Raw genomic sequence first — 25,157 nt, 5'->3', positions numbered from 1 at the left:
TTAACATTTAAAGTAATAAACAGTATTAAAAATAAAAGTCAAATAAAGATGTAATACGTCGTAGATACAATTAAATTTTTTAATTCTGAGATCTTAAGTTCTACAATATTTAGCTTACATAGTCTCTAAAGTTATAGTAACTGTTTAATGTAATTAACATTTTTATCACTTGCAAGCAATTGATACAATGAAAAAATTAAGAAATTGGCGATCATGCTGAGTTATAAAAACAAATAGTTACAATACATTGGGTAGTAAAAGAATTTTAACTAACCCCGTAATTTTAAATACACTATGATATTCAGAAAAAAAAATATAAGAAAAAACTTGCTATTAGCTTTTAATTACCTACTGTTTTAGTTATTTTTATTCAATTTATTTAAGTAGATTTATTAATATCTCAAGAATATTTATAATTTCTATGTATATAAATTTTATCAATAGTTTAGACTAGAAAAGTACAACTTCAACACAAAATTTAAATAGATACGTCCCCGCGGAATCAAAACTCAAAAAATGAAGCAAAAAGTGTGCAATTAGAACAAAATAAAGCTGCAGTGAATGACAATAGATCTAAGAATGAGTTTGTTTTTATTTTTAATAACCTTTTTCAAACTACTTCATCATTAGAGCTTTAAAATAGCAAAGTTTACAAATAGTCTACAAAACTGAAAACTTTGAAGTTTTAACAAAGATTGGTCAAACATTAAAAAAATTAAAATTAGCGTTTGTTGATATTTAAAGCTAAAATTAGGTTAGTATTATTTAAAGCATAGGACTACATTTTTTATTTTAATTAATACATAAAACTTGTTCTAGTTTTTATTTAAACATTATTTATAAAAATACTTAATTCAGGCTAGGAATTGAAGATGATAGTCCCTACGGTCCATATGACAAAGAACTTGGTTTGGTTTTATTCTATTTTTTAAACAGTAGTTTAGGAAAAATTTAAAATTTAACATTTAAAATTATTTACATTAGTTAAATGACAATTTAGTAAAAAAGTACTTGTTTTTTATATTTGCAGAAATTTTAGTCTTTTACATTACGCAATCCGTAAAAACTTTTTTGATAACAAGCTCGGCCCGCAAAAGACTTTTCCTGTTAAATTTAGTACACCGACTAGAACATTTTTTCGCCTCTAGGTTATACGATACTTTATGTTTGAAAAAATAAAAAATATTTTAAGCTTTAAAAACCGCTTAATTTAGTTTTCATACAAAAAAAACTATTGCATAAATCACTTGAGATTTTCTAACTGCAGACATAAGTTTAACTATTTTCAAGTATTCTTATTGATTGTATTTTAAATTAAAATAACGTTTAGTGTTATTAATTGTTAAAAGTAGTTTCTTTAATTTTTATTTAACCTTATTTTATTTTTTAGTTTTTGTCGATCCAGATGAAGAAACTGGTTCGGAAGATGCTTCAATTGCTTCAAATTTCTTTTCAGAGAAGTTTTCTCAGAAAAGTAGGTTTTTTTGTTCAGTTTAATTTTAACTTTGTTTTTCTGTTCGTCTTAGAAATGATAAAAACAAAATAAACAGTAAACATAATAGTAAAACTTAATAAAATAAAATTATAGATTATAAATACTTGACAGTTTGCAAATTTCACCAAATGGGACATTGTAGAAAAGGAACAAGATGTCATGATTTGCACTATAGAAGTACTATTCCAATTCCAGGTAGTATGTGTTTAGTCATTCTAACTGATGATTTTTTTTTAATTTTAATTAACACAACTTCATTTTCTAAAATACAAAAACCATTTATATATTTTTATTATTATTATTATCTATTTTCTTATTTTAATAAAAAGCTAGTTCAGTTTTTACAGTTTATAGCTTTATTATTGTTTTTTATTTTAAAGCAGTTCAAAATAATATTATAACTAAAGATTAAAACATATATCCAGCAGATTTTTATGTTGAATTGTGTAATAAGTAAATCTAACGCGAGTATAGTTAGAATAGGTCTAACACTGTGCTTTTGTAAACATTAATTATAACTGATAACAATTTTTTACAAAATAAAATGAATTTATTGTTAAAAAGACATATTTAACTTTTTTATTAGTTGTATAAGTTCAATGTATAATTATTAATTAATTATTTATAATTACTTTTGCTTGAATGTATAGAGCAATGGTAAACTTTAAAGATATAGTATTATACAAATAAAAATTATAAAAAGCTTTGAAATAGATAACTGAATAAATTTTTACAATTTTTTTTAATGCTTGGGTATTTTTATCGTAAAAATAAAGGGAAATTTTTACATTAGTAACATAATTCATAGCTTAACAAAAATATTAATAACTAAGTATTAGGTGCTAAAACCGTTAATTATTTTAAAGTTGTTTCGTAACTTTAATGAAACAATTTATACTTTTTATGTTTACTATTTTGATTGGTTTGTCAAAAGTTATTTTTTAACACCTTGTTAGCTGCAAAATTAAGTTCGAAAATTTTTATGTTTTGTAGGGGATTAAAGCTTTAGTCAAAATATGACTTACTGCAATTAACTTACTTTAATTGCAGTTTATCTTTGTAGGAAAAAAATTATTAAGATGTTGAAGTTTGTATATAATAGTTTTTATTTTATTAAGTGAAGTTTCGTAAATGTTATTTTTTGGATGTAGCATTGATAAAAAACATGCTTTATTTACAGCTGAAGTTTTTGAAGGCCCAAGATTAGTTGAAAAAAGGCCGAACAAAAAGAAAAAAGAACTGAAGACAAAAAAGAACAAGTTTCACTATCCTCGGCAGTTAGACAACGGAACTGTTAATTTTTCTCAGAGTTTAACAAAACGTGTTTACGATAACAGTTCTAGAGGATTGGACCCAAGTATCAACAAGTGTCTGTTTGTTCCGTGAAGGAGCTTTAATTTGTCTTTATCTATCCTACTTTCCGAAACATCAAGTTGACCTAAAAAACTAAAAACTTCAAAGATGTTTTGGAAAAAAATGAAATGAAGAAAGTACTTTTATAGTTATGGTTTTAAAAAAATTTTAAGTTAAGTTACACAACAAGTAGGCTTGTAAGTTTTTGAACGGTTTTTATATCTTCTTAATTTTTATAAGGTACTGGTATTATTATTTTTTTCTTATTATAACATTTTAGGAACATGTATAATTTTAAATGAATTTATATATATTTTTTTCAATAAGTATTATAAGAAACTTAAAATAACGATTAAGAACAAGTTAAAAGTTAGTTCAGAAAAAGAAAGAACAAAACTACAGATGTTTATAATCTATTTTCAAATATAAAGAATAAACACGTTTCTAAATACTTACTAAAAATGAACTAGGTTGTTTGTAAAATATTGTTCTTAGCAAACGATTGTCTTCAATAAACTAAATAAATGTTTGTTGTATTATAAAAAATAGCTAAAGTTGTGTGTAGAATAAAAATTTCCTATGAATTGTATAGTAATAAAATTGCTTCAGTATAAGTTATATGACAAAAACTATTTAACTTATTTATTCTTAGTATCCAAGAAACATTAAACTCTTTACTTTTAAAACAGTTTTCAGAAATGAAAAGAAAGCTATAGTTAGTAGGTTTAAGTAACATTATTAGTCTGCGTACAAGATCTACGAGAACGAAAAATTGATGGTAGCCGGACTTACAAATCCTAGCCGGCCGCTTAACTTCTTTAAGTTGTACTTTAATTATCAAAACTTCTTAGAAGTAAAATTTTATTGAAATAATCATTTTGCACCTTTGCGTAATTAAAATAAAATTAAAAACAAACTTGAACATATTTGCAATTAAAAAACTCCATTTATTTTCAATTTTTAAGTATGTTAACAACCTAAATATATATCGAGATTTTTTGGTTATACAGATACGGTCTGCGGGCTGTATGAAGCCCATTCTTAGTATAAAACATAACTTACATTAGTGGAAAAATATTTGATATGATACAAAAAACTATTATTTTTAACATTAAAATGTCCAGTATTAAAGCATTTGTTAATAACTGAATACAGGATCTACAATTTAAGAGTCTGATGCGTCTGGATCCTTGAAAAAGGTCGAATCCTTTTTTCAACTCTAATAAATCCATACTTAATTGGAAATTTGAAATACAACAGCTTAAGTTACCGTTAAACTATTACTTAAAATCTTTATGGCTTCAAAGTTAAAAATTTAAATGATTATTATTTTCTTTAATTTTCTTCTATAACTAAACATCTAAAAAAATTAAATTTTTGTAGAAAATATACTCCTATATTAACTTAGTTTTAGGTAACAGAAAAAAACCGTCAAAATTCTTAATAACTAATTAACTTTACAGCTTATATTTGTATTAAAGTAGAAAGGCTTCTGAATTTATTAAAATTCGTATAATGTGTTAGTATGATAAATACTACATTATTGTATGTTGAACTTTCGTAAATAGTTTTAAAATTTATAAACTATAACATTTACATTACGTTTAATTATAAAACAAATACTCTAAAAATATGTTGTTCGTCTACATTTAAGAAGTTGAACTTGTCAAATGAGAACTTAGAACTATTTACATATTCAACTAAGCACACAACTTTTATTGTTATTGATTTAATTAAAATTAACGTTTAGTAAAAAAACATTATAAGTGAAAACCAATATAAAGCTTTATAATACTTATAGGAAAGTACACTTAAAGGTCAGTCTGAGCTGAAAAAAGCTTAATTTTTCTAAAGCTTTTTCAAAAGCCTCATTTGTTTACACCCTTATTCTAACCCACCTTACCAAAAATTTTTAAAAACTAATCAAAACTAAAGCTTAAACAGTTTAGATTAAAAATAACATGAAAAACAATTTCTTTTTTTTTTTGCTGACTCAAATTTTTTTTTTCAGTTCAGACTAATCTTTAAGTATATCAGCCATACTTATAGGTTTAAATAAGTACTTTTACCAAAATTATCTTTAAAATAGTTAAAATTTTAAGCAAGAAAAAAAGTTGATAGTAAGTATGGTACTTTTCTGAACTACTACAGAGGTTGGCAAGCATTTTGCGGTTGCGGGCCAATTTTTGAAAATAAAATTATTCACGATTAACTATTGTAGTTTTTATTTTGTAAAACAGACCCGAAATACCATTTGTAAATTTCAAACTTTCCGTAAACTTTACCTAAGACCTTTTATATCGACTCTAAATTTCAAACCTTAGTATATATTTTTTAGTTTCAATTTTTTCAAAGACTAAACTTGCATGCTCCTGGGCTGCACTATTACTTTTCATGGGCCACTCCACTTCCCATAAAAAATAACAAAACATGCTCGCGGGCTGGAGTTTGCCGACCTCTGAAATAGTATTATAGCAACTAAGTTTAATTTACTAAAACAATTTTTTTTCCTCCTAGTTTTAAGAATTATAAATACAAAGCAGTTTTTTAAACCTATTTAAATAAATTAACAGTAACTTCACACAGTTCTCCCTTAAGTTTTTATAACAATGAACAAATAATTAGTCCATTTTAGCACATAAAACAGCATATATGTTAACATGAATAACTACAATGCTAGTTTTACAAACTGTTAAGTTAATTACAAGTAAATAATGCAGATTAAATATTAGGAAAAACACTCCGTTTGAAAATTTAAAAAAGTTTTAATTGCTATTATTTATATAAAAGTCTGATACAATATAAAACTTTTTTTTACAGTGGTATTAACTTGTTTGAAAAAAAGATAAAGTACATTACCTACATAATCAGATATAATTGTAAAGATCCAATTAAAATTATAAAAAAGAACGTTGTTTTGAGTGCTTTAATAGAGAGCTATTTTACTATTTGCTAACGGAATGATATTTTTAGACAAGTTTTGTAAGTTAAATAAGTTGATTTTTTAGTAAATCGATAAATATATACCTTTAAAAAAATATTTTTTGCAAGTGAAGAATTTTTAAAGATAGTTTTGATAAAAAAAGACTAAAATAAAAAATAATAAAGACTATTTTACTTCAGTAGTTAATGAATTTTTCAACTCTACTGGTTCTAACGAAAGTATACATTGTTTGTTGTGTGCCTGAACAAACCCTCTGTTAAAAAAAAACTAGTCTACGGAAATTAAAGTATGTGTATAAATTTAAAATTCTATAGTTGATGTGTAATAATTTGAAGGGTTTGATTTGGACCACAAATAACTTTTACTTACTAGTTCTGTTCACTTAATCCCAGGTTTACAAGAAATTAAATTTTATAACTATTAGACCTAGTACAAGACTTAGCTCAAACTGCTTTAGGTGTTTAGGTCCAAGTTTTTGTCTAATGCCAAAAAAACTTTTTAAAACTCACAAAAAGAAAACTATAATTTTAGTTTTGAGTTTTTTAATAAACCATTGAAATCAGTATTTTAGAGTCCTTTTTAGTATATGTTTTGTATGTACTGAGTTTTGATACATCTTGTTATACCACAGACTATATTGGTTCTCTGTTATAATGTGAATGTTTAGTTAATTAAAGATTGACTGGTAAATATTATTGAAACAAATTGTATGTACTGATAATATTAATTTTTTTTCACTTTATAACTTTAATTTAATTTAAATGAGTTAGATTTAAGAATTTTGATGTTTTTTCATCACAAATTAGCATAAAAAGCTTAGGTTTTAATCAATTTTTATTTTGTCTTTTTTCAAGTATCAGGTTAAGTTGTCACTAGCAAAGTTTTGAAATACTTTCTTTTGTTTTGAATTTATTGTATAGTATTTTTTTTCTAAATATTTTTATAGTAATTTATACTTTTAGTTAGATGCTGGTACATTTAAATTTTCAATAGCTGATTCACTTTAGAAACAGTTATTACCTGATTAAATTATTGATTTTTTTTTTGTTGCAGTATCTGCAGATACTTTCTTAAAGGTAAACAAATATCCTTCTTGCATGTTAAGTTTTATTGAGGTGTAATGATAAGTCTGAAAAAAATATTATATAATTTCTAATTTAATAATTGTATAAGTATTGCCTATGAATGATTGTAGATTTGTGTAAATTTTTATGTTTACTATAATTTGTGTCAGGTATATCATTTTTGTAATTTATTAGTTAATAAATTTATACTCAAAAACAATACTTATTTATGACAAATTCCTATGAATCAAATTAAAGAATTAAATTTCCACTGAAAAAATAGACGTATGTACTCTAAACCAGATGTTGATTCTTCTATAGCTGATTTTTTGATAATTATACAAAACAATATCAACTAGTGTTCTACGAGATAGTAACACGCCGCATAGTGTTAATACTTGCCATAACTTGCTAAGGTCTAGATCTAACTGGTGTAACTATCCAGTAGAACACTATTACCCTCATTAAAATTAATATTTGTTATTTAAAACATCCAAAGATAGACTGTCCTTAAACAGAGAATGACTGTAATGAAGAGGTATGGAACATGTACCTTTAAAAATAGAAAATTTTATAGACACCACAGAGATGTCAGAAAAAAATCTTAATTTTTTTACTTTTTGTTTCAATGATTAAACGTTTGTTTCATTAATTTTGTTTTTATGGTATTATTACATTTTATAAATTTGTTAAAGGTTTAAACTTTTTAGTTATTACAAGTTAATGTTATCACAGCAGTTTAACAAGAGTTAAATACTGATGAGAGTGGAAGAAAAGTACTTATGCTTAATAAAATAAATATCAAAGAAAAGTTTGAGCACAAATTCTACTAACATTGTGTTTAATAAGTCTTGTAAAAGTTTAATATAAGTATTATATGGTTTTTCAAAAGTTTAAAACCGGACGATTGTAAATTTGCATTCATATTAAAGAAGTATAAAGCGTTAAATAAAGTAGTTTACTACTAGACTAACATACAATAAAAATTGCAACAATCCAAACTGGACCAACACAATCTGAACCCAACCAATTTAACATTTCCAATAATAAATAGCTTCAAAAATAGAATTAATTAAAACATTTTTAAGGTAAGGATCCTATTAAACCTACTTATACTTTAATTATTTAAATACTTAAAAAAAAAATATACCTCAGTCCAATGTGGAACATTTTAAGACGTTTTTGGTCTTGTAAGTTTACAGTTATTTTTAACCTTTGCTCAATATTCTGATAATCAAGGGATTTAAGAATGTATTCATTGAGATCCTTGTAAATAAAAGTTTTATTTTGAAAACATCTTATTGTGTACTATAGACTTAAATGAAATCAACGCTGGTTTAATATATTTTTAAACCTATACAAATAATTTAACTTATATTTAAAAAAATATTCAATTTATTTTGTTTTTTTGTGATATTTACACTTATATTATATATCTTTTGTAGTATATGCATTAAAAGAATACTAACTACTTTCTAAATACAGTTTTATTTATTTATGCTAAAAAGTTTAACTAAATTTGTTTGTAAATTGAATATACAATCCTACTAACTTTAGTTTTTTTAAATACTGTTGTTTAACAAAAGGTACTCTAAATACTATTATTTATTAGGCAGCTATGTTGCATGTAATTGGTTGTTCCCTACAAGAAATAATTGAATTTAAAGGAAATCATCTTAAAGAAACAGAGCTTTGGGCTGTGATTGAAGCTTTTTATAAACAGCAAAACTCACTAAAAATTTGCAGTTAGTTAATTATTTAATTTTATAAACATGTATAAGTGTATTTTACTTGTATAAAAAATACGGTTTTTCGAATATACCTAGATTTTAGAATAACACAACTCAATTCCAGGTGATCTTATTTCAAACAAGAATATTATAACTCCTAATTGTTTGACTTTACTTCCTAATGGTAAATTGTCAATTAAGCACACTAATGTAGACTTACTCCGGAATAAATTTTGTACTGTTTTGAATACATTTGACTCTACAGATTGTGAAGTAAGTATTTTTGCCAATTAAAACAAAGTTATAAACCGTATTTGTTTTTATACCGAGCTTTTAATGAATGTTTTTTAGATATAGTCTTAAGGTTTAGTTTAGAAGTTTTGTTTTTTCTACTTGAGTTTTAATGATCATAAAATGACTAATTTTCAATTCATATCTCAATTTACCAACTTTTTTTCAAGTTATATTATATTTTCAATTTGTAGTTGTTTAAAAGTTCGTAATTTATTTGTAAAAGTAGTTTCATATGAATCAAAATCAACTATGTTTTTGAACAAAATTTGTTTCTCACTACAGCTGTATTTTAATGCTTTAAAAAATACAATTGACGTTTTTTTTATTTAATTTTAAACATTTAAAAATTTGTTTTATATTTTTTAAATACATAACAACTGCATTTGTATATAAGTATTTATTCTTCAGTTTAAGACTTTATAATTTTTGGACTACTATACATTTATAACTTTTTATTATTATCATTTTGATCATTATTGTTTAATTTTTTGTTAAGCCATATGCTAAATAGTAGTATGTACTTCTTTTCCAAAAGTTTAAATTTAAAAAAATTATAGTAGGTTTCCAATGCATGTACATTATACATGTAACAGTGTTATTTTACATTGTTTTTTAAATTAAATAAACTAGTAAGCTATGCTGGTTTTCTTAATTTATTAAGATCAAGATTTTTAATTTGAGCTATTGCAAGTATGATGTATAAATAATGTTTTATAACATTTTTAATGTGCTCAAAAAGTCTACTTTTTATTTACAACTTTTTTGAACAAAAAAAAAGGAGATAGGTTATCTTAGTAAAGATATCATTCATATTTATTTTTGAAAACAAAATTATATTAAATAAGTTGAAACAAATTTTGAAATGCATTCTTTTGACTGCAGTTTGCCAGCCCCCGTTATAGAGCAAACTCATCAAAGTTTAGGTGTTATTACAAAAATAAGTGTTGACTGTTTTAACAAGTTTTAATAAGTTTAAAATGTTAACTATGAATAACTGTATAAAGAACAAAAAGTAATAATCAACTCAGTCTACTTTGATAACTCAGGCTAGTATTAACTTTGCAAACTAACATAGTTTGAATTTTTTGAGAAACCCAGGTTAGTTTTAAGGGGTAGTCGTCAAATATGCGAAATTAGACACTTTTGCACAGGTTTATTATTATTTTCTTATTTATCACTGTTACCCCTAACCCTTACACTTATTGGTATTTTTTTTCATTTAATTTATTTTTTTTACTCTTGTGCCAAAAAGACCCATTGTGCAAAAGTGACTCTGGTGCAAAAGTGTCCCTTCATGCAAAAGTGAACCTTCTTGCAAAAGTGTCTTTGTAAGTGTTTGACTCGTCACCAGTTCACCAGATGGCTTTTTGAAAATTTTAGACCAGTTAATTTGTTAAAATTAAATTTTGTTTGAACTGTTTTAGTTTGAAAAATTTTCATTTCATAGTTAGCTTTTTTTTTTTTAATTTTTATCATTTATTTTAGTCATTATTTAAAATTTTCTGTATTGTGGTTTACTCTACTTACATGTATCAATTTTATTTTTCATAGAATTTTATAAACATAATATGTGAAAAGCATACACTTACACTCCTTCGTTCATAGAATAAAAAATGTGCATACTGTGTCACTGGAAAAAATATTCACATTACATAGATCACTGATGATTTCTTGCACAATATGTAATATAACTTTAATTCTTTTAAAGATAAACTACTTTTTAAGCTTGAATTGCCTTTGTAGAAGCTATCTGTTGCTATGAAAAATATACTTGAAATAATACAAGACTGATTATGAATACATTTAATTATTAGTTTTAAATTTGAGAATATTGTTGTACACACTAAAATGTTATATATGCACATTGCACAAAGATAATTGCACCAAAGACTCAAAAATACTTATTTATAAACTCAGGCTGACTCAACCAAGTTTTTTCGCCTCAAAGAATGGCAAACCTGTAAACATTGATGTACAGTCAATAAAAATATTTTTGTAATAAATGTGACTACAGTTTTTTTTATGTCAGTTTTTTATTCTTAATTTAAAATTTTCTTACAGTATATTTACTTTCTAATTGTTTGAACTTGAGACTGATAATTAAAAAAAAAACCTTAACTAGCTTAAAATAAGTGAAATAGGGAAGTTTTTTATTTTAAGTTGTTAAATGATAGTGCTGAACTCGAAACTTCCAAGAAATTCTAACTGAAATGTATTTATAATTATCTTCATTTACTTTTTTGTTCAGTTAGTTTTGAATGAGTTGTAAAAACATGAAGAAAGTTAGTTTAAAAACAGAGAAATTATGTTTTATAATATTTTTAACCTTTTAAAATGCGAGGTGTTTTATAAAAAACTTGTTGAACTTTCAAGTTTTGGTCCTTTATATCTTTAAACTTACTTTGTTTTTTTCAAACGGAGAAACATTTCTGATAAATGTGACAAAAGTTAACAAAATAAAAAAGTTGTAAAAAACAAAGTGGATCACTCATATTACTTTAAAAATATCAATTTTTTAATTGATATTATACATTTACATAATAATCTCTACAGTATATTATAGTTTTTGAAAAATGACAATTAGATTTTTACTTTATTTGAGACAATAATTTTTGTTTGGCTTGTTTAACTGTAAAATTACTATTTTTCATTTAAAATACTAAATTGTTATAATTATAGATTTATAAGAAATTTTATAGATACAAAAAAGAAATTAAATTTATAACTAGAAAACTAAAACTTTTAAATTTGTTGTCATTAGGACATGGAGAAAATGTGTTTATATTTTTTTGCTATGCCTTTTTATGCTCTGAATATATACATGATTGATACCTTTTTAGTATCAAAAGTTACACTGCAAGTATAATATTCAATGTAAATTAATATGTATGACATTTAAACTTAATGTATTTAATTCAATTTTAGTACTTTAAAAAATATGCTAGGTGTGTTTATTATTTTTCTACCTATTGTTTATCTTTATTCAACTATATCTATTAAAATATGATTCAAATTTGGTAAAACAATTAGCTTATTTTATTCGTTTATTTAAAGCTAATTTTAATATATTTTAAAGTTTTTTTCTAACATAAGTTTTAAACACACAATTCTTGGCTGAAAAGTAAGAGCTCAAGAAATTTAAACTTATACAGCAGACCACTATTGAAGTTAGAAATAAACTTTAGGTTAATAGGTAAATCAATACAACTGATAGTATTGTATTAAGTTCTTTGTAACAAAGTATTTTATAATTGATAGTAAAAAAGATATTATTCAAACTCAATATTAAGGGTATAGGGGAGGAAAACACTTTCTTTCTATTCGTCTTATTTTTTACATATTTAATTAAGCTACGAGTTACTTTTTACTGCTTTTTAAACTTTCAAGATATAAACGATCAAAGCTAGAGAGTTCAATAGGTTCTCAAAGGGAAGCCAAAAATAAAAAGGCAAAAATAGACTACTTAACTAAAAATCTATCTTTTTATATAGTTTTTTAGCAATTGTTTAAAAAAAAATTCAGCGTAATCTTTAATAAATTTTAAACAACTTGTAGAAAATAAAATTTAAATTTATATTAAGTCAAAAAAAATTTTTTTAGCTCTGTTTATAAACTTTTTATTATTTATTTATTAAAAGTTCAAATTCAACAATGATAGTATTTACTGAAAATGTTTTTTGTTTTAAAATTTTTCAAAGTAGTATTTAATGTTTCTGACAATTTTGTTGTTGGTTTTAAAATGAAATTTCGTATATTGAAAAAAATTAAATAGACTATACTAAATACAACTTAGGTTAATTCTATTACTATGAATAGCTCTTAATAATAATAAAATGTTGTTATTTTTTGTATTAGAAAAATGTATATTCTTAACCATTTTAAAATTGCTTCACATTTCAGTCGAAACATACTAATCAAAGTTTTGGTCTTACCCTTCTTTGGTGTGCAGAGTACAACTTGGATAAGAATACACCACTTAATTTGTCTAATAATCTCTTGAAAGTTATAACAGAAATATGTGAAACACAGCAGGAGACAATTAGTTTTATTGAAAGTTATATAATTTCTGATGATAAACTAAAATGTTCAAAAACTCTGATAAATATGTATGAAGAAATCATGGGTGACTATTTTAATGTGAGTTTTAAAATGAAAATGTGTTTTAAGCTAACTGTAAACAATATTAAATTTAATTAAAATGTATAAAATACTGCTGAATAGCATAGATAAGATAAAATTCTATAAAACATGACTAAAATAATCTATAAAATAAATAAAAACAAATTATACAGTAATCTTCCTTTATTCTACCAACATATGTTTCTGTGTGTCAACGAATCAACACACTTCAACTGGGTTCTGTAAAAAAATAATTACTGTAATGAGAGAATAGAAGCATAGAATAGAATATGTGTATACATGTTTTCATTAAAATAAGATATTTTCTACAGATAATAGATATTAATAGGTAAAATACTTAATATTAAATCCGACTGCTATAAAACTATATAATATTTATGATTATTAAGTCTAAAATAAGTAAAGTAAGCTAAATTATACAACAAAACAACAAATTATAATATAAACAAACAACTCACGTTAATGGGAAAGATAAGTGATTCAAAATTTATTGTCGTTAACTAATGAAAAATATATTCATTGCAACTAATAATTACGTCACAATGTAAACGAGGTTATTTAAACTATTTAATTTGTATTGCAAAGATCATTAATTTAGTTTTTATGTAATCTATTTTGAACAAAATATTTTGAACAAAAATAATCTATTAAGATATATTGAGTTGATTATATAAACTTTAAAATTTTTTTTTGTTTTAAATATTAAGCTAATATAGTTTAGTCCATTATTTTGTTTAAAAAAATATAGCTTAAAGGCATTCAATGTTTAACATAAAAAAATTTCAGAGCTCTTTTCAAAATTATCCTAACAACTACTTATCTAGTAAGAAGCCAAAGACTAAGTTCGTTTTAAAAATATTTCTATAGTTTTATTAGATTTTTAAGTTTTTTAGATTTTTAAGTGAATAAATATTTAAATTTCAAGTGGTATCATTATTACATACTGATAAAGTTAAAGAATAGTTCTCTACCACTCAAATTTCATAAAATAATAAGTTTTGTAAACTTTCTAGTTATCATTCAAGCGTTATAGAGGCTGGGTTGCTTGGTGACTCAACTTCATTTCCATCATCAACGTCTTTAGGTGAAAATTTAATCTAAATATACTGAATAAATCAGATTAAAAGTCTACATTTTTTTACAAGTTTTCAAAAGTTTTTCAATCTTAATAATGTTTGGTAATTAAAGATCCAAAACAAACAAGTTCATTTAAATATAAGTAACATTATGCAAGGAAGTCACAATAACAATTTGTAAAGCTACAACAAGTTGAGTGCTTTTTCAAATTGTTGTTGTGATTACCTTAGATAACTTTTCGTAATAATTAAACTTTATGATTTTTTGTAAATTTTAAGAATATACTGGAGTGAAAGATTTCATGTAAAAAAAATCAATAAAAAGTTCAAATTATTATGTTTTTTTATTAAAACCTTAGTAAGTTGTAAACTAGAACTTATTTAGAGACGGATACCTCTAAAAGGAAGGAGCCCTCAATGATGTTTTTAAACGATACAAGCTCACTCGAACAAACTTATGAAAACAGTAAACTTCTACCTAGTACAAAAAGACCAACCAAGAAAAGCTTGTTCGAAGAATGTAAATGTTTTAAAAGTTTATTAGTTAGTTTAAATTTTATACTTGAATAAAAAAAAAAGATTATATTAGATTTAATTTATATAAATTATTTATTTTTCAAATGTTGTTTCATTGAGTGCAAATATTAATAACAACCAATAAAACTTTTTCTATATAATTTTTTTTTTCATTTAAGTTTTATATAACTATCACAAACTTAAATTTTTTTGAATAAACTGAAATGTTCAGGATGCCACAGAATATGTTGCAAACAATGCTTTTATTGATATAGTTTTTATGGGGATAATAACATTCAGAATATCGTATGATAAATCAGTTCCTACTACTGTGAGAAAAATACTTTCTAAAACACTTACTCTTCTTAAATTTAGGGAAGATAGCACTCACTTTGCACTTTCATATGTTGTAGGTATGAAGTTTTTAATTATTTTTATTATTAAAGTATCAGAAAATTTAGTTTTCAAAAGTATATTGTTGTAAATTTTTAAAATCAATTGTTTAAACATTTTGGTAACTTAATAGGTTTTAAATAAACTTTACATATATCATTTTTAACTATTTATATTGTAAAGTTTGTAATAAGATATTTTAAGGTTAACATTGTTTTAACAACACTTTACTTGCAACTTAATAAATAACTTAATAAAACACTTACAAACACATACCTAAAGCAATACTTTTATTATTAAGTGTAATATTAAAAAAAAATATTATTAAATCTTGTTTTAGCCCAAAAATACTGCAAAGTGTATTTTCTACCTAATAAGTATAATACTATTTTCTATAATATAATCTATAACTATTTAAAACAAAAGATGCGGAGTATGTATTTTTGGAAAAAGAAGCAACTTTACAAAAAGTATTACCTTTAGATATCCAAAAACTACATTTACGAATAATGTTTTTTCCTATAGACGTTGACAATATCGGGTAAGTAAAATTAGCTTCTATATAATATAAGTATGCTACAAAAATAACTTAGAACTGTTTTTAAATGTTTTGTATTTTAAAAAGTTGTGTACTTCCGAAAATTAAAAAGTGTACACAAAACAACTGTTTCCAAATCTAAATTTTAAATTTGAGATAAATGTGTTATAGATTTAATATTGGAATTATTTGTAATAACATGTTAAACCCAAGGTTTCATCAGATATAAAATAGTTTATTTTATTTTTTTTACTTTAAATACATTTTACAGAACTACTTTATAACCTTATGAACTTTTACAATATTATTGTATTACAACAAGTTCTGATATGATAAATATATTGAATTTATCTCTTTAAATTTTAAGTTGAGAACTGTAATTGTTTAATTAAAACCAAAGGTTAAAAAGCTAAATATATTACTATAATCAAAAAATAGTTTTTGTCTAAATTTTTTTTAAAGAATCACTGAAAAACACATTATGACATTTCAAATAAAATTAAATAGTTTTAGTTAGCTTATCCTAAAAAAAAATTATGTACAAGCTAACTTTTGTTTTGCTTTGTTTGTTCTTGTTTTTGATTTTATTTTGTTGTTATTTTTTGTTTCTTAAAATACATGTTATGGTTGTGAAGACAAGGTTGCTGTCTTTATTTTATTTAATGATAAATCTTTTTTAACTTTTTCGATTTCATACTTTTCTAGGCTACATAAATAGCATGTTTTGTTGTTTTTTTTTAGTTCTGCAGAGTATTTCCCGTTTTAAATAAAGTCTTTGTTTGCGTCTTTTAACTCCCATATATAGTATGATAATTCAGTATTATGTCTTTTTAATTTGTTGTTAAAGCTTGCCTTATAGTTGCTATATATGTTTCAAATCTTTTGCTTGTTTAATCCACGTAAAATTTTGTTATATAGTTTGTTTTTATAGTAGCTCAGTAGATTATATTTATTGCTAGGAAGTTATTGTTTAAAATGCATTTTTCATTCCTGCAGTTGCAAGTTTTTTCTTGTTGTTTGAGGTTTAGGTTGTTTAATATTTTGGTTTTGAAGTTTTCCATGCAGCTATAAGAAATCTTAAGTGTGTTCCTGTTAAAAATTTTTAGTTATGGGTAGTTTGCGTTAAAGTTTTTACCATGTTTAAGAATTCTTTGCCTGTTTTAGTGGCTACAGATAGGGAAAAAGGTGGGTCAAAATAATAATTTATTCTTGCTCATTTGTTATTTTATTTGCTTTTTAATATTATTTATTTAACTACATTAAATCAAAGTTGCCAGAATGCTAATGTTGATAAAACAAATGTTTGTTTTTATATTGTTTTGCTTTTACCTGATTGTAATCTGGCAACTATATTTGAAATTAAGGATGATAGTATTTACATAGTTGAATCTATTTGGTTAAAGTAAATATTAAAATACAGTTATTTTTATTTAATTTGGGTTTAATGAAAACTTTTTATAGACTATATAGGAACCGGCAGTTGATTAACAACAGTATAACAGTAGAAATAAAACCACAATCTTAAATGAAGCAAACCTAAGTTTTCCAAATGTACATTAATTTAATATTAGTTATTAGTGTATTAGTGTATATATTCTGTGGTAAAAATTACGTTTTGTAAAAATTTTAGAAGACAACTGTTACAGTATTTCTAAATTTTCAAAGTTGTAAATTTACATTATAATATTTTTGTACATATTTTTAATATTCAAAAACTACTAGACTAAATCGTTGTAAAAATCCCTTGATTATTCAAGCAAATAGTCGAACTATACTAAAAAGCCGACAAGTAATCTTGTTTCCAATTTTTTTATGTAGTGAGTCACTGTTGCGAGCAATGTACATGCAAACAAGAAGTGACATAGCTGATGGAAGTGTTGGTTGTAATCACAATGATTCTTTAGAGCTTTGCTCGCTCGCCCTTCAGTGCGACTTTGGTGACTACAATACTGTATGTTTTGTGCTATTAGTTTGTTCTTTTTTTATTTGTTTCTTTATAGTTGTACCAATCTTCTGTTGTACCAACCAACTGTTTTAGCTCAAACCAATAAGTTTGTATAAGTTTTTTTTTTCCATATGTTACGTTATGTAATAAAATTCAAACATAGTTTTAAACAAGTTAAATGAATCTTTAAAATGTGGTAACGATTTATTTTTATGGAACTTTAGATTTTTTGTCAACTACTTACAGCCTTTTTTAACCTTTTTACATTCAAATTCTACTTTAAAGTGCGAAGTAGTGTTATTTTATTACTGTTTTGTTTCCCTTAAAAAATTTAAATGTCACTTATGTTATAGGAATACGGGTTAAATTACTATGCAATCGAAGAGTACATCTTTGACACACACCACCTTGGTGTTGCCTATGTGAGGTCTCAAGTATGTGTCCTCCATCGTCAACTGGCAGGTATTGACGCAGTTCAATCGATGCGAATGTATTTGCTTAGATGTCAACAAGTCGAGGAATATGGCGCGCACACTTACAAAGTTTACAAGGTTTTGGACAAGTCGAGTTTTTAGTTGTATTCAAATTAATCAAATAGTGTTTTCTAGAAGTTGACTTCAATTTTTTTAATACTATTCCCGTTTCGTTGTATTCATTATTCTATGCTGAAATCCTTGTCATTTTAGGGAGATAGGCGAACATTTCTATTTTTGTAAGTACTGAAAAAAAATCTAATACTAACTGCACATGTTTAATGAAAATAAAAAGCTAAATAATAAAGTTTCTGTAAAGTGCAATGATATAAAAATGTATAAGAAAATTATTCACGCATTGTTTTAATAAGTAGTTATTGTACTTGAATAAGCATTTATTTTCGTCGACTTTTTGTGTAAATTAAAACGTTTATAGAATGTTGAAATAATTATCAGTATTGAAATAATTTTTTATGAGCAAAACAAAAAGTTGTTATATTTAAATTAAAAAATTAAACATCTTTTGACACTTTAATAAATTCTTTCAAACAATATAAATAAGACTCAATTTTTCAGAACAATATATATTTCATGCTTCTTTCGTCAGTTTTATACTAAGCAATAAAAATAAAATTTCAAATCTAAATAATACAGTGAAAATGCAATCAATTCGTATTTTCTATTAGGACTTATCATTCGGCAAAGCCAATCGTTATTTTCGTATCCAAACCAATGTTTAGACCTGGGGCAAAGATCCGATAGCAGAACTTAAACAAAGTATGGTAGTTTACCAGTTTAACTGCTTCTGTGAAGCTAGTTATGTAGGTTTGACCTCAAGACAATTTGGCAAAAGAATAAAGGAACATATTCCAAAAAGTATCGATGAATTTTGTATGAGTAATAAGAAAACTAAATCTATTAGAAGTAATAAATGCTTCAAAAAGATCTGCTATTGCTGAACACTTAGTAAATAGCCTTGATTGTGCTAGTAATTATAATTAAAAAAGATATAAAATTATTAAAAATTGTTTTAACATTTCTGTTTAAATTAAACTTGAAGCTATTTGTATTTTGTTAAGAAAACCTAAGTTGTGTAAACATAAAGATTTTGATTATACTGTTTCGTTGTTTTCTTAAATTGTTTTATAAGTTGTTGCTCTGTTTTATTATTTTTTTTTAGTTGCATTGTAATTAGAAGAACTTATGTATTGTTAATTACTCTTTGCTTTATTATTAATTACGTTGATTGCATTTTCACTATTCAAGCTAGATTTGAAATTTTATTTTTACTGCTTAGTATACAACTGACGAAAGAAGCATGAAATATATATTGTTCGGAAAAATTGAATCTTATTTATGTTGTTTGAAAGGATATTTAAATTAAAGCATCTTTTATATAAAACTATTTTTAATACAACTATAACTTTTAGAATAAAAAAGCATATGACGAAGGAGTTTCAAAGCTTTTAATTGGACCAAAAGGCTTAGTATGCAATGATATGAAAAGACAAAAGTCAAAAAATAATAAAAAAATAGTTTCATGGACTTCTTTAAAACACTTAATACTGAAGGTAAGATTGTACTTTAATAATTTAAACTAATTTAAGACTAAAATACTATTATTATTTAGGGTAGAAAATTAAAGTTACTTCAAAAGTCTGAAGAAAATTTGAAGCTTTATTTGAAAAACTCTGTAAGGTTAGTTTTTAAAGTATTTTGGTAGAATTTTTTTTCAGTTAATAAGCTAATTGCATTAATATTAGAACCTATATAAATTTTTTATTTATTTTACTAATTTTATAAAGCTTTTTTTCTATACAGGTTGACTAAATGAGTCTTAACATTACATTTTTTTTCATACCTTTAAAGTATGTTGGTATTTTAATTTATTGATGGCATACAATTATTAAAAATAGTTTTAAACATGAAACCTTTAAATAGGGTGAATTTTATTGTACATAAAATCTATTTATCATATGTAATCATCTACCCCACTAATTTATTTAGGTTAGTTACAATTTTTTTGTAAAATTAATCTTAATTATGCAAAAACAGACAAAATATAATGATAAGTGTTTTTTTTCATAAAGTAGGGGTTTGAAACTTTTCTAGTTGGTGGGGAAAATTTGACTAAAACATTCAATAACCCATAGACTTTATCCAACAAAAAATTATTATAAGATTTGATATACTTTGTATGCCTTTTGTTATTCTAACAAGTTTAAAAATACATTATAGAATTTTTCAGTTTTGATAAATGTTTTTAGTGTCACTATACTAATATAAAACTTTCATTAAAAGTATTTATGTAGTTCATGATCTATAAGATTTTATGTAATTAAGGTATTGTAAACATTATATGTGGTTGTTTGGCCTAAACAGAGTTTATTTTGTTATAACTGATATATTACTTATATTTTTTTATAAATATGAACTTATATACTTTATCTAAGGATTTTTCATAAACTATAGCATAACTTTTGTACTAAGCGAAAACATATTTAAAATTTTTTTCAAAAAAAAAAACTCACTTTTTATAATATTTTTTGATTGTTTAAATATAAGTAATAAATACTTAGTTAGTTCTACTTTTACTGTTTTATACCTGTTTTGTAAAAAAAAACACTTTATATCATTGAGAGTTTTGTCGCCTTGAGTTATAGTATGTCAATGGTCATATTTACTTACTCTTTAAATCTAGACTAAGTTAATCAATTAGGAATCTGTAACTTTTTATTTTATTTTATCATGCCTCCGTGTTTAATTTTTGTATAAATTACTTTTTCATTGGCGTATATTTCTGATATCCAGTAGTTACATAATCATGTGTTTGTAGAATTTAGTATTTTTAGTAAAAATGAAATTTGTTGGTTTCTACGTAAAATTAATGCTTAGATTTTTTCAGAGCAAAATACATACATCAATTAGTCATAGAGAGCTACAACTTTTACAGCAGTGCTAAACCCTGTAGTAAGTTCTCCACTTTAGCTCTTTTTGATGGTATAACAAAACTTTCCTCCCCAATGAACGCAATTTACCCAGCTGAGTCATCTTCAGAAACAAATGTAACCCACAATGAAAACAGTGAAACTTCAGCAAATGTAGGCAACGGTCAGTTTGCTTATTATTTTTGTTGATTCCTTACCTAGAAGTTATTCTAGTTTTTGGAAACACTTTTCAAGAACTGTTAAATACTAAAAACTAATCCTAGTTATCATGTCTTAATTAGTTGTCCATTTTTTTTAACAATTATAAGTCTCATAAAATTTTTAAACGACATTGTAAACTTTGAAATAATTTTCACAAATGTTTTTGCTAGCCTTAATATAGAGAAATAACAACCAAACTATTGCTGTCAAACTTTGTATTTTTATAAAGTTAGTATAAAATAATTCTGTTACTATATAAACTGTTCATCAAATTAAGCAATTTACAACAAATTTACAAGTTTACGTAACTCATGAGACAATAGTGTATGCTATTTGAATTATGCTTCTCTAGTGTTTTTTCAGTGTATAAGAAAACAAAGATAACTAACAGATTAAAATACTCTATATAGTAAATGTAGCGTTAACACAGTACTCGCATTTTGAATAGCTAAGATTTGTTACCAATAAAATTATTTTAAATTTTATAAACAGTAAATAGATTTTAGGGATATATTTTTTAATTTAAATGAATAAATTTACATTCTTCATTATTTTTTAGTAATTATATCAATTTGTTGCATTTTTTTTTCAATTTAAATTTAACTTATTCTTATGCTAATATATATTTAAATAAAAACAGTTACAAAAAATATTTAATTTATACTAGTAAACTATGGTGCACTAAAGATTATTTCAGTTGAGAATTTCTTAAGTTTTTATTTTATTTGAACAAACTTATGCAGTTTCTGCAAAAATAACTAAGTTTTACTATGTAAAACTCAAGTAGCTGTAAGGAGCAACAATTGTAATAACAAAGATACATAAACACACAGAAACTGAAATTACAAACAAAAAGAACAATGACGAAGCTAGCAAGGAAGTCAATAGTATAGAAAACAATTTCACAACTTATAAAGTAGTTTTTATTTCTTACTATTTAAAATTATTTTTTGTATATAAATATAAAGATGTTTAAAAGTGTAGATTAAACTGATACAAGCTAGTCAAAAACTTTTAAAATTTAATTGAATAGACATTTTCTAATAAGTTTGCTATTGGTGAAGTTAAACACAAGTAACGTGGTTGTCAAGTTCATGAAATTAGAAAAAAAATGTTGTACAAAATTCTTTTTTAACTTTGTTTTTACGTTTGATTTTATTATAAGCTCACCAAAATGTTAAATTATTTCGTTATTATCAAGATAATTATCTTTATAAATACTTACGATATATTTTTTTAGTTCATATCTTAACTATTTTTGGTTTTTCTTACTTATAAAGTTATTGTCATTATATAGGGGAAGGGTCAGTTTTGATCAAGTCGTCACTTTTGCTCGGATTTCAATCTTATAAATTAAGTTGTACTTGACTAAAAAGTAATTAAAATATACCAAGTTAAAATTTAAACAGAAACTAATGACAGCCTAAACTTGAATAAAACAAAAACTAAATTTGAAGTAAAAGTGACTTTCGTGCATTTTTGATATCTACCCCAGGATATAGTAACATATAACACTTATTTTTCAAAAAACCTGTTTAAAACTTATATTTAATTTTTTTTAGAAAAATTTATATGGTAGAAATGTTCAAGAAAAAAATTTACTACCAACTTTAGCAAACAGGTTTGTTGTTATATGTTCAAATTATATAAATATGTAAGCTATACTTATAACATATTTCATATGGACATGTTTATCTACATTATTAACTAAAAATTATTTATAAAAATCAAATATATTGTTAGTTAACTAGTGAAAGGGGTAAGTGATCCTAAACAGTCTTTAGAATTTTCTAAAATAATATATACATTTTTTTTGAATCTCTAAAAATAATCTTCCGAAGAAATATTTCTATATATTATTTACAAGCTTAATTGGTATTTAATAATTAGATTAAATACTTCCAGAAACTCGAAACTTAATTTGATAAAGGTCATACTTATGTTATCTTTAATTTAATTTTATTTTACAGTTCAGATGATATCTCTATATACACTGAGGCAGAATGTTAAAAATTTGAATTTTATAGTTCCTATAATTTTTTTTGCATTTTGTTAATTCAATGATAATTTTTTTAAATTTTATTACAATACAATGTTTCACTCGTTTAAAAAAAAAACGAGATCTTCAGTTGTTTAAAATCTTATTCAAATAGAATCTTTGAAGCCGAATTCTATTTGAATAAGATTTTAAACAACTGAAGAATTCGTTTTTTTTTAAAGGAGTGAAACATTGTATTGTAATAAAATTTTAAAAATTTAGCATTAAATCATTCTCCTTTTTAAGTCGAGAATTTTGATTGCAACCTTTAAAGCAAAAAGTACTTATTTTGTTAATAGTTATTTGAAGTTTAATTTTTTCTATCTTTTCATGTTTTGTAAACTGTTTAAACTACATTTCAAGTTGTAAAAATAAGCTTGTTTTAGTTTTTTTCTTTGTGTCATATAATTTTAAAAGTCATTAGATTTTTATTAGTTCTTAAATGAAAGAAATAATGATAATTTGTTTTTCTACTTTTATAGATTATCATCTATTTTCTACAATTTTGTATTAAAATTATATTTTCTTTTTATAAAACTTATACTGTGAGATTTATGCTAGTACGGTTTTTCATAAATTAAAAGTAACAACAAAAACGCATAAAAGAATCCATCCGTTAAAAAAAGACTATATCATTTATTAAGCAATAAATCTTGTTTATTTATTTATACAAGTTTAAAAATACAATTAAAAATAGTAGGTTTACTTTTTATAAGTAATGAAAAACTTTTGTTTACTAGAAGTTATTTATTTATACATGTTTAGTTTAAAGTTAAAGTAATATGAAAAAAAAAGTTTTTGTAATTTTAAGTAATAAAATAAAACACACGAAGTGTTTACTTAGTTAAGAAAGTACCAAGTTAAAGTTTTTAAAACCACTAAAATATAGTTTTAAAAATATCATTTTTATAACTTGTTATAGCTACGTATTACTTACTAAAAGTAATATACTAAACAGCTATAAGTTAATGTTTTAGTATTATTTTTATCTAAAATATAAATATTATTAGTTTTTTTGTGTTTTAAATATATTCTGATTTGAATTTTTTTTTTGCATAACTAATTTAACTTTTGAAAATTAGGTCGAATTTTTTATTTATTTAAGATGCTTTTATTTAAGCTTTTTTAATTTAAAATATATAATAGCATATCACATTGTTTTCATTTGAAAAAAAAAATTAGTAGTATATATTTTAGAAAGTTTTCTTAGAATATAACAATTCAAAATCTGTTTTAAAGTTTGCTAATATATATAATATTCTTTACATTGAATTCTAAAGTTTAATTGAAAATTTCTAGATATTTATTTTTGTTATATAAATTTGAATAAATAGTATAATAAACTTTTCTTAAAATAATGCACAATACAAGCTTGAACCGTTTTAGAATATTTTTAAAACACTTTTGCATATTTAACTTTGTACTGAGTTTATAATCGAGCTGCTCTACTAGAATGCAAATAATTAACATCTTCAAACGTAATTAATGTTGAAAGTTTGTCTTCATATCAGTTAAAGAGAAAATGTTTCAGTTCATTGGTTCAAAACACTCTTTTTCACGACAGCTTTCATTTAAACCGGCTTAACATTTTATACATTCATGACCATCACCTTCTGTACACTTCTCTCACTCAAACGTTTTTTTGACTACTTGTATATCTTATTTAGGTAAAACTTATTGATTCGCACGAGCCTAAGTTGAATATTAGCATGTGTACCAAGTAAAAATCCCCGTCTTAGACAATGCGGGGTAGAAGATAAATTTCCTTTAGCTTAACTTATGAAGTAGATGTTGTACGAATTTTTAACAAGAATTAGCCATGCTTGTTAAAGTTAAATATCAGCAACTGTATGAGCATAATCAACAGAAGTTTTTGTTTATATGTAGATATAGATGATAAAATAAATAAGTATATTTTGTGATAAATTTATATAAAAAAATCAAAAACTACTAAATTATTTTAAAGCAGCAAAAGGAGTTTTAAACTTTGATTATAATTAATTTTCCAG

At 23.8% G+C, this 25,157-nt stretch overlaps 1 protein-coding gene across 1 annotated transcript; it reads left to right on the top strand.

The window, feature by feature from the left end:
• The first annotated feature begins 7,368 nt into the window (after positions 1–7,368).
• On the top strand, positions 7,369–23,211 carry LOC145834503 (uncharacterized). The gene is made up of 17 exons (XM_082941948.1): positions 7,369–7,944; positions 8,469–8,601; positions 8,711–8,859; positions 12,781–13,017; positions 13,807–13,862; positions 14,034–14,104; positions 14,482–14,639; positions 14,845–15,025; positions 15,432–15,546; positions 17,362–17,494; positions 17,842–18,039; positions 19,392–19,532; positions 19,592–19,659; positions 20,867–21,072; positions 21,944–22,026; positions 22,673–22,731; positions 23,081–23,211. The coding sequence occupies exons 2-17, from the start codon at positions 8,475–8,477 to the stop codon at positions 23,118–23,120; spliced, it is 2,022 nt and encodes a 673-aa protein (XP_082798074.1). The 5' UTR covers positions 7,369–7,944; positions 8,469–8,474; the 3' UTR covers positions 23,121–23,211.
• The last annotated feature ends 1,946 nt before the right edge of the window (positions 23,212–25,157 follow it).

This window comes from Thalia democratica, chromosome 4, assembly GCF_965202585.1.
Source record: "Thalia democratica chromosome 4, ktThaDemo2.hap1.1, whole genome shotgun sequence".
NCBI lineage: Eukaryota > Metazoa > Chordata > Thaliacea > Salpida > Salpidae > Thalia > Thalia democratica.
Note: the sequence above shows the minus strand (reverse complement) of the source record. Positions and strands in the feature narration are given on the sequence as shown.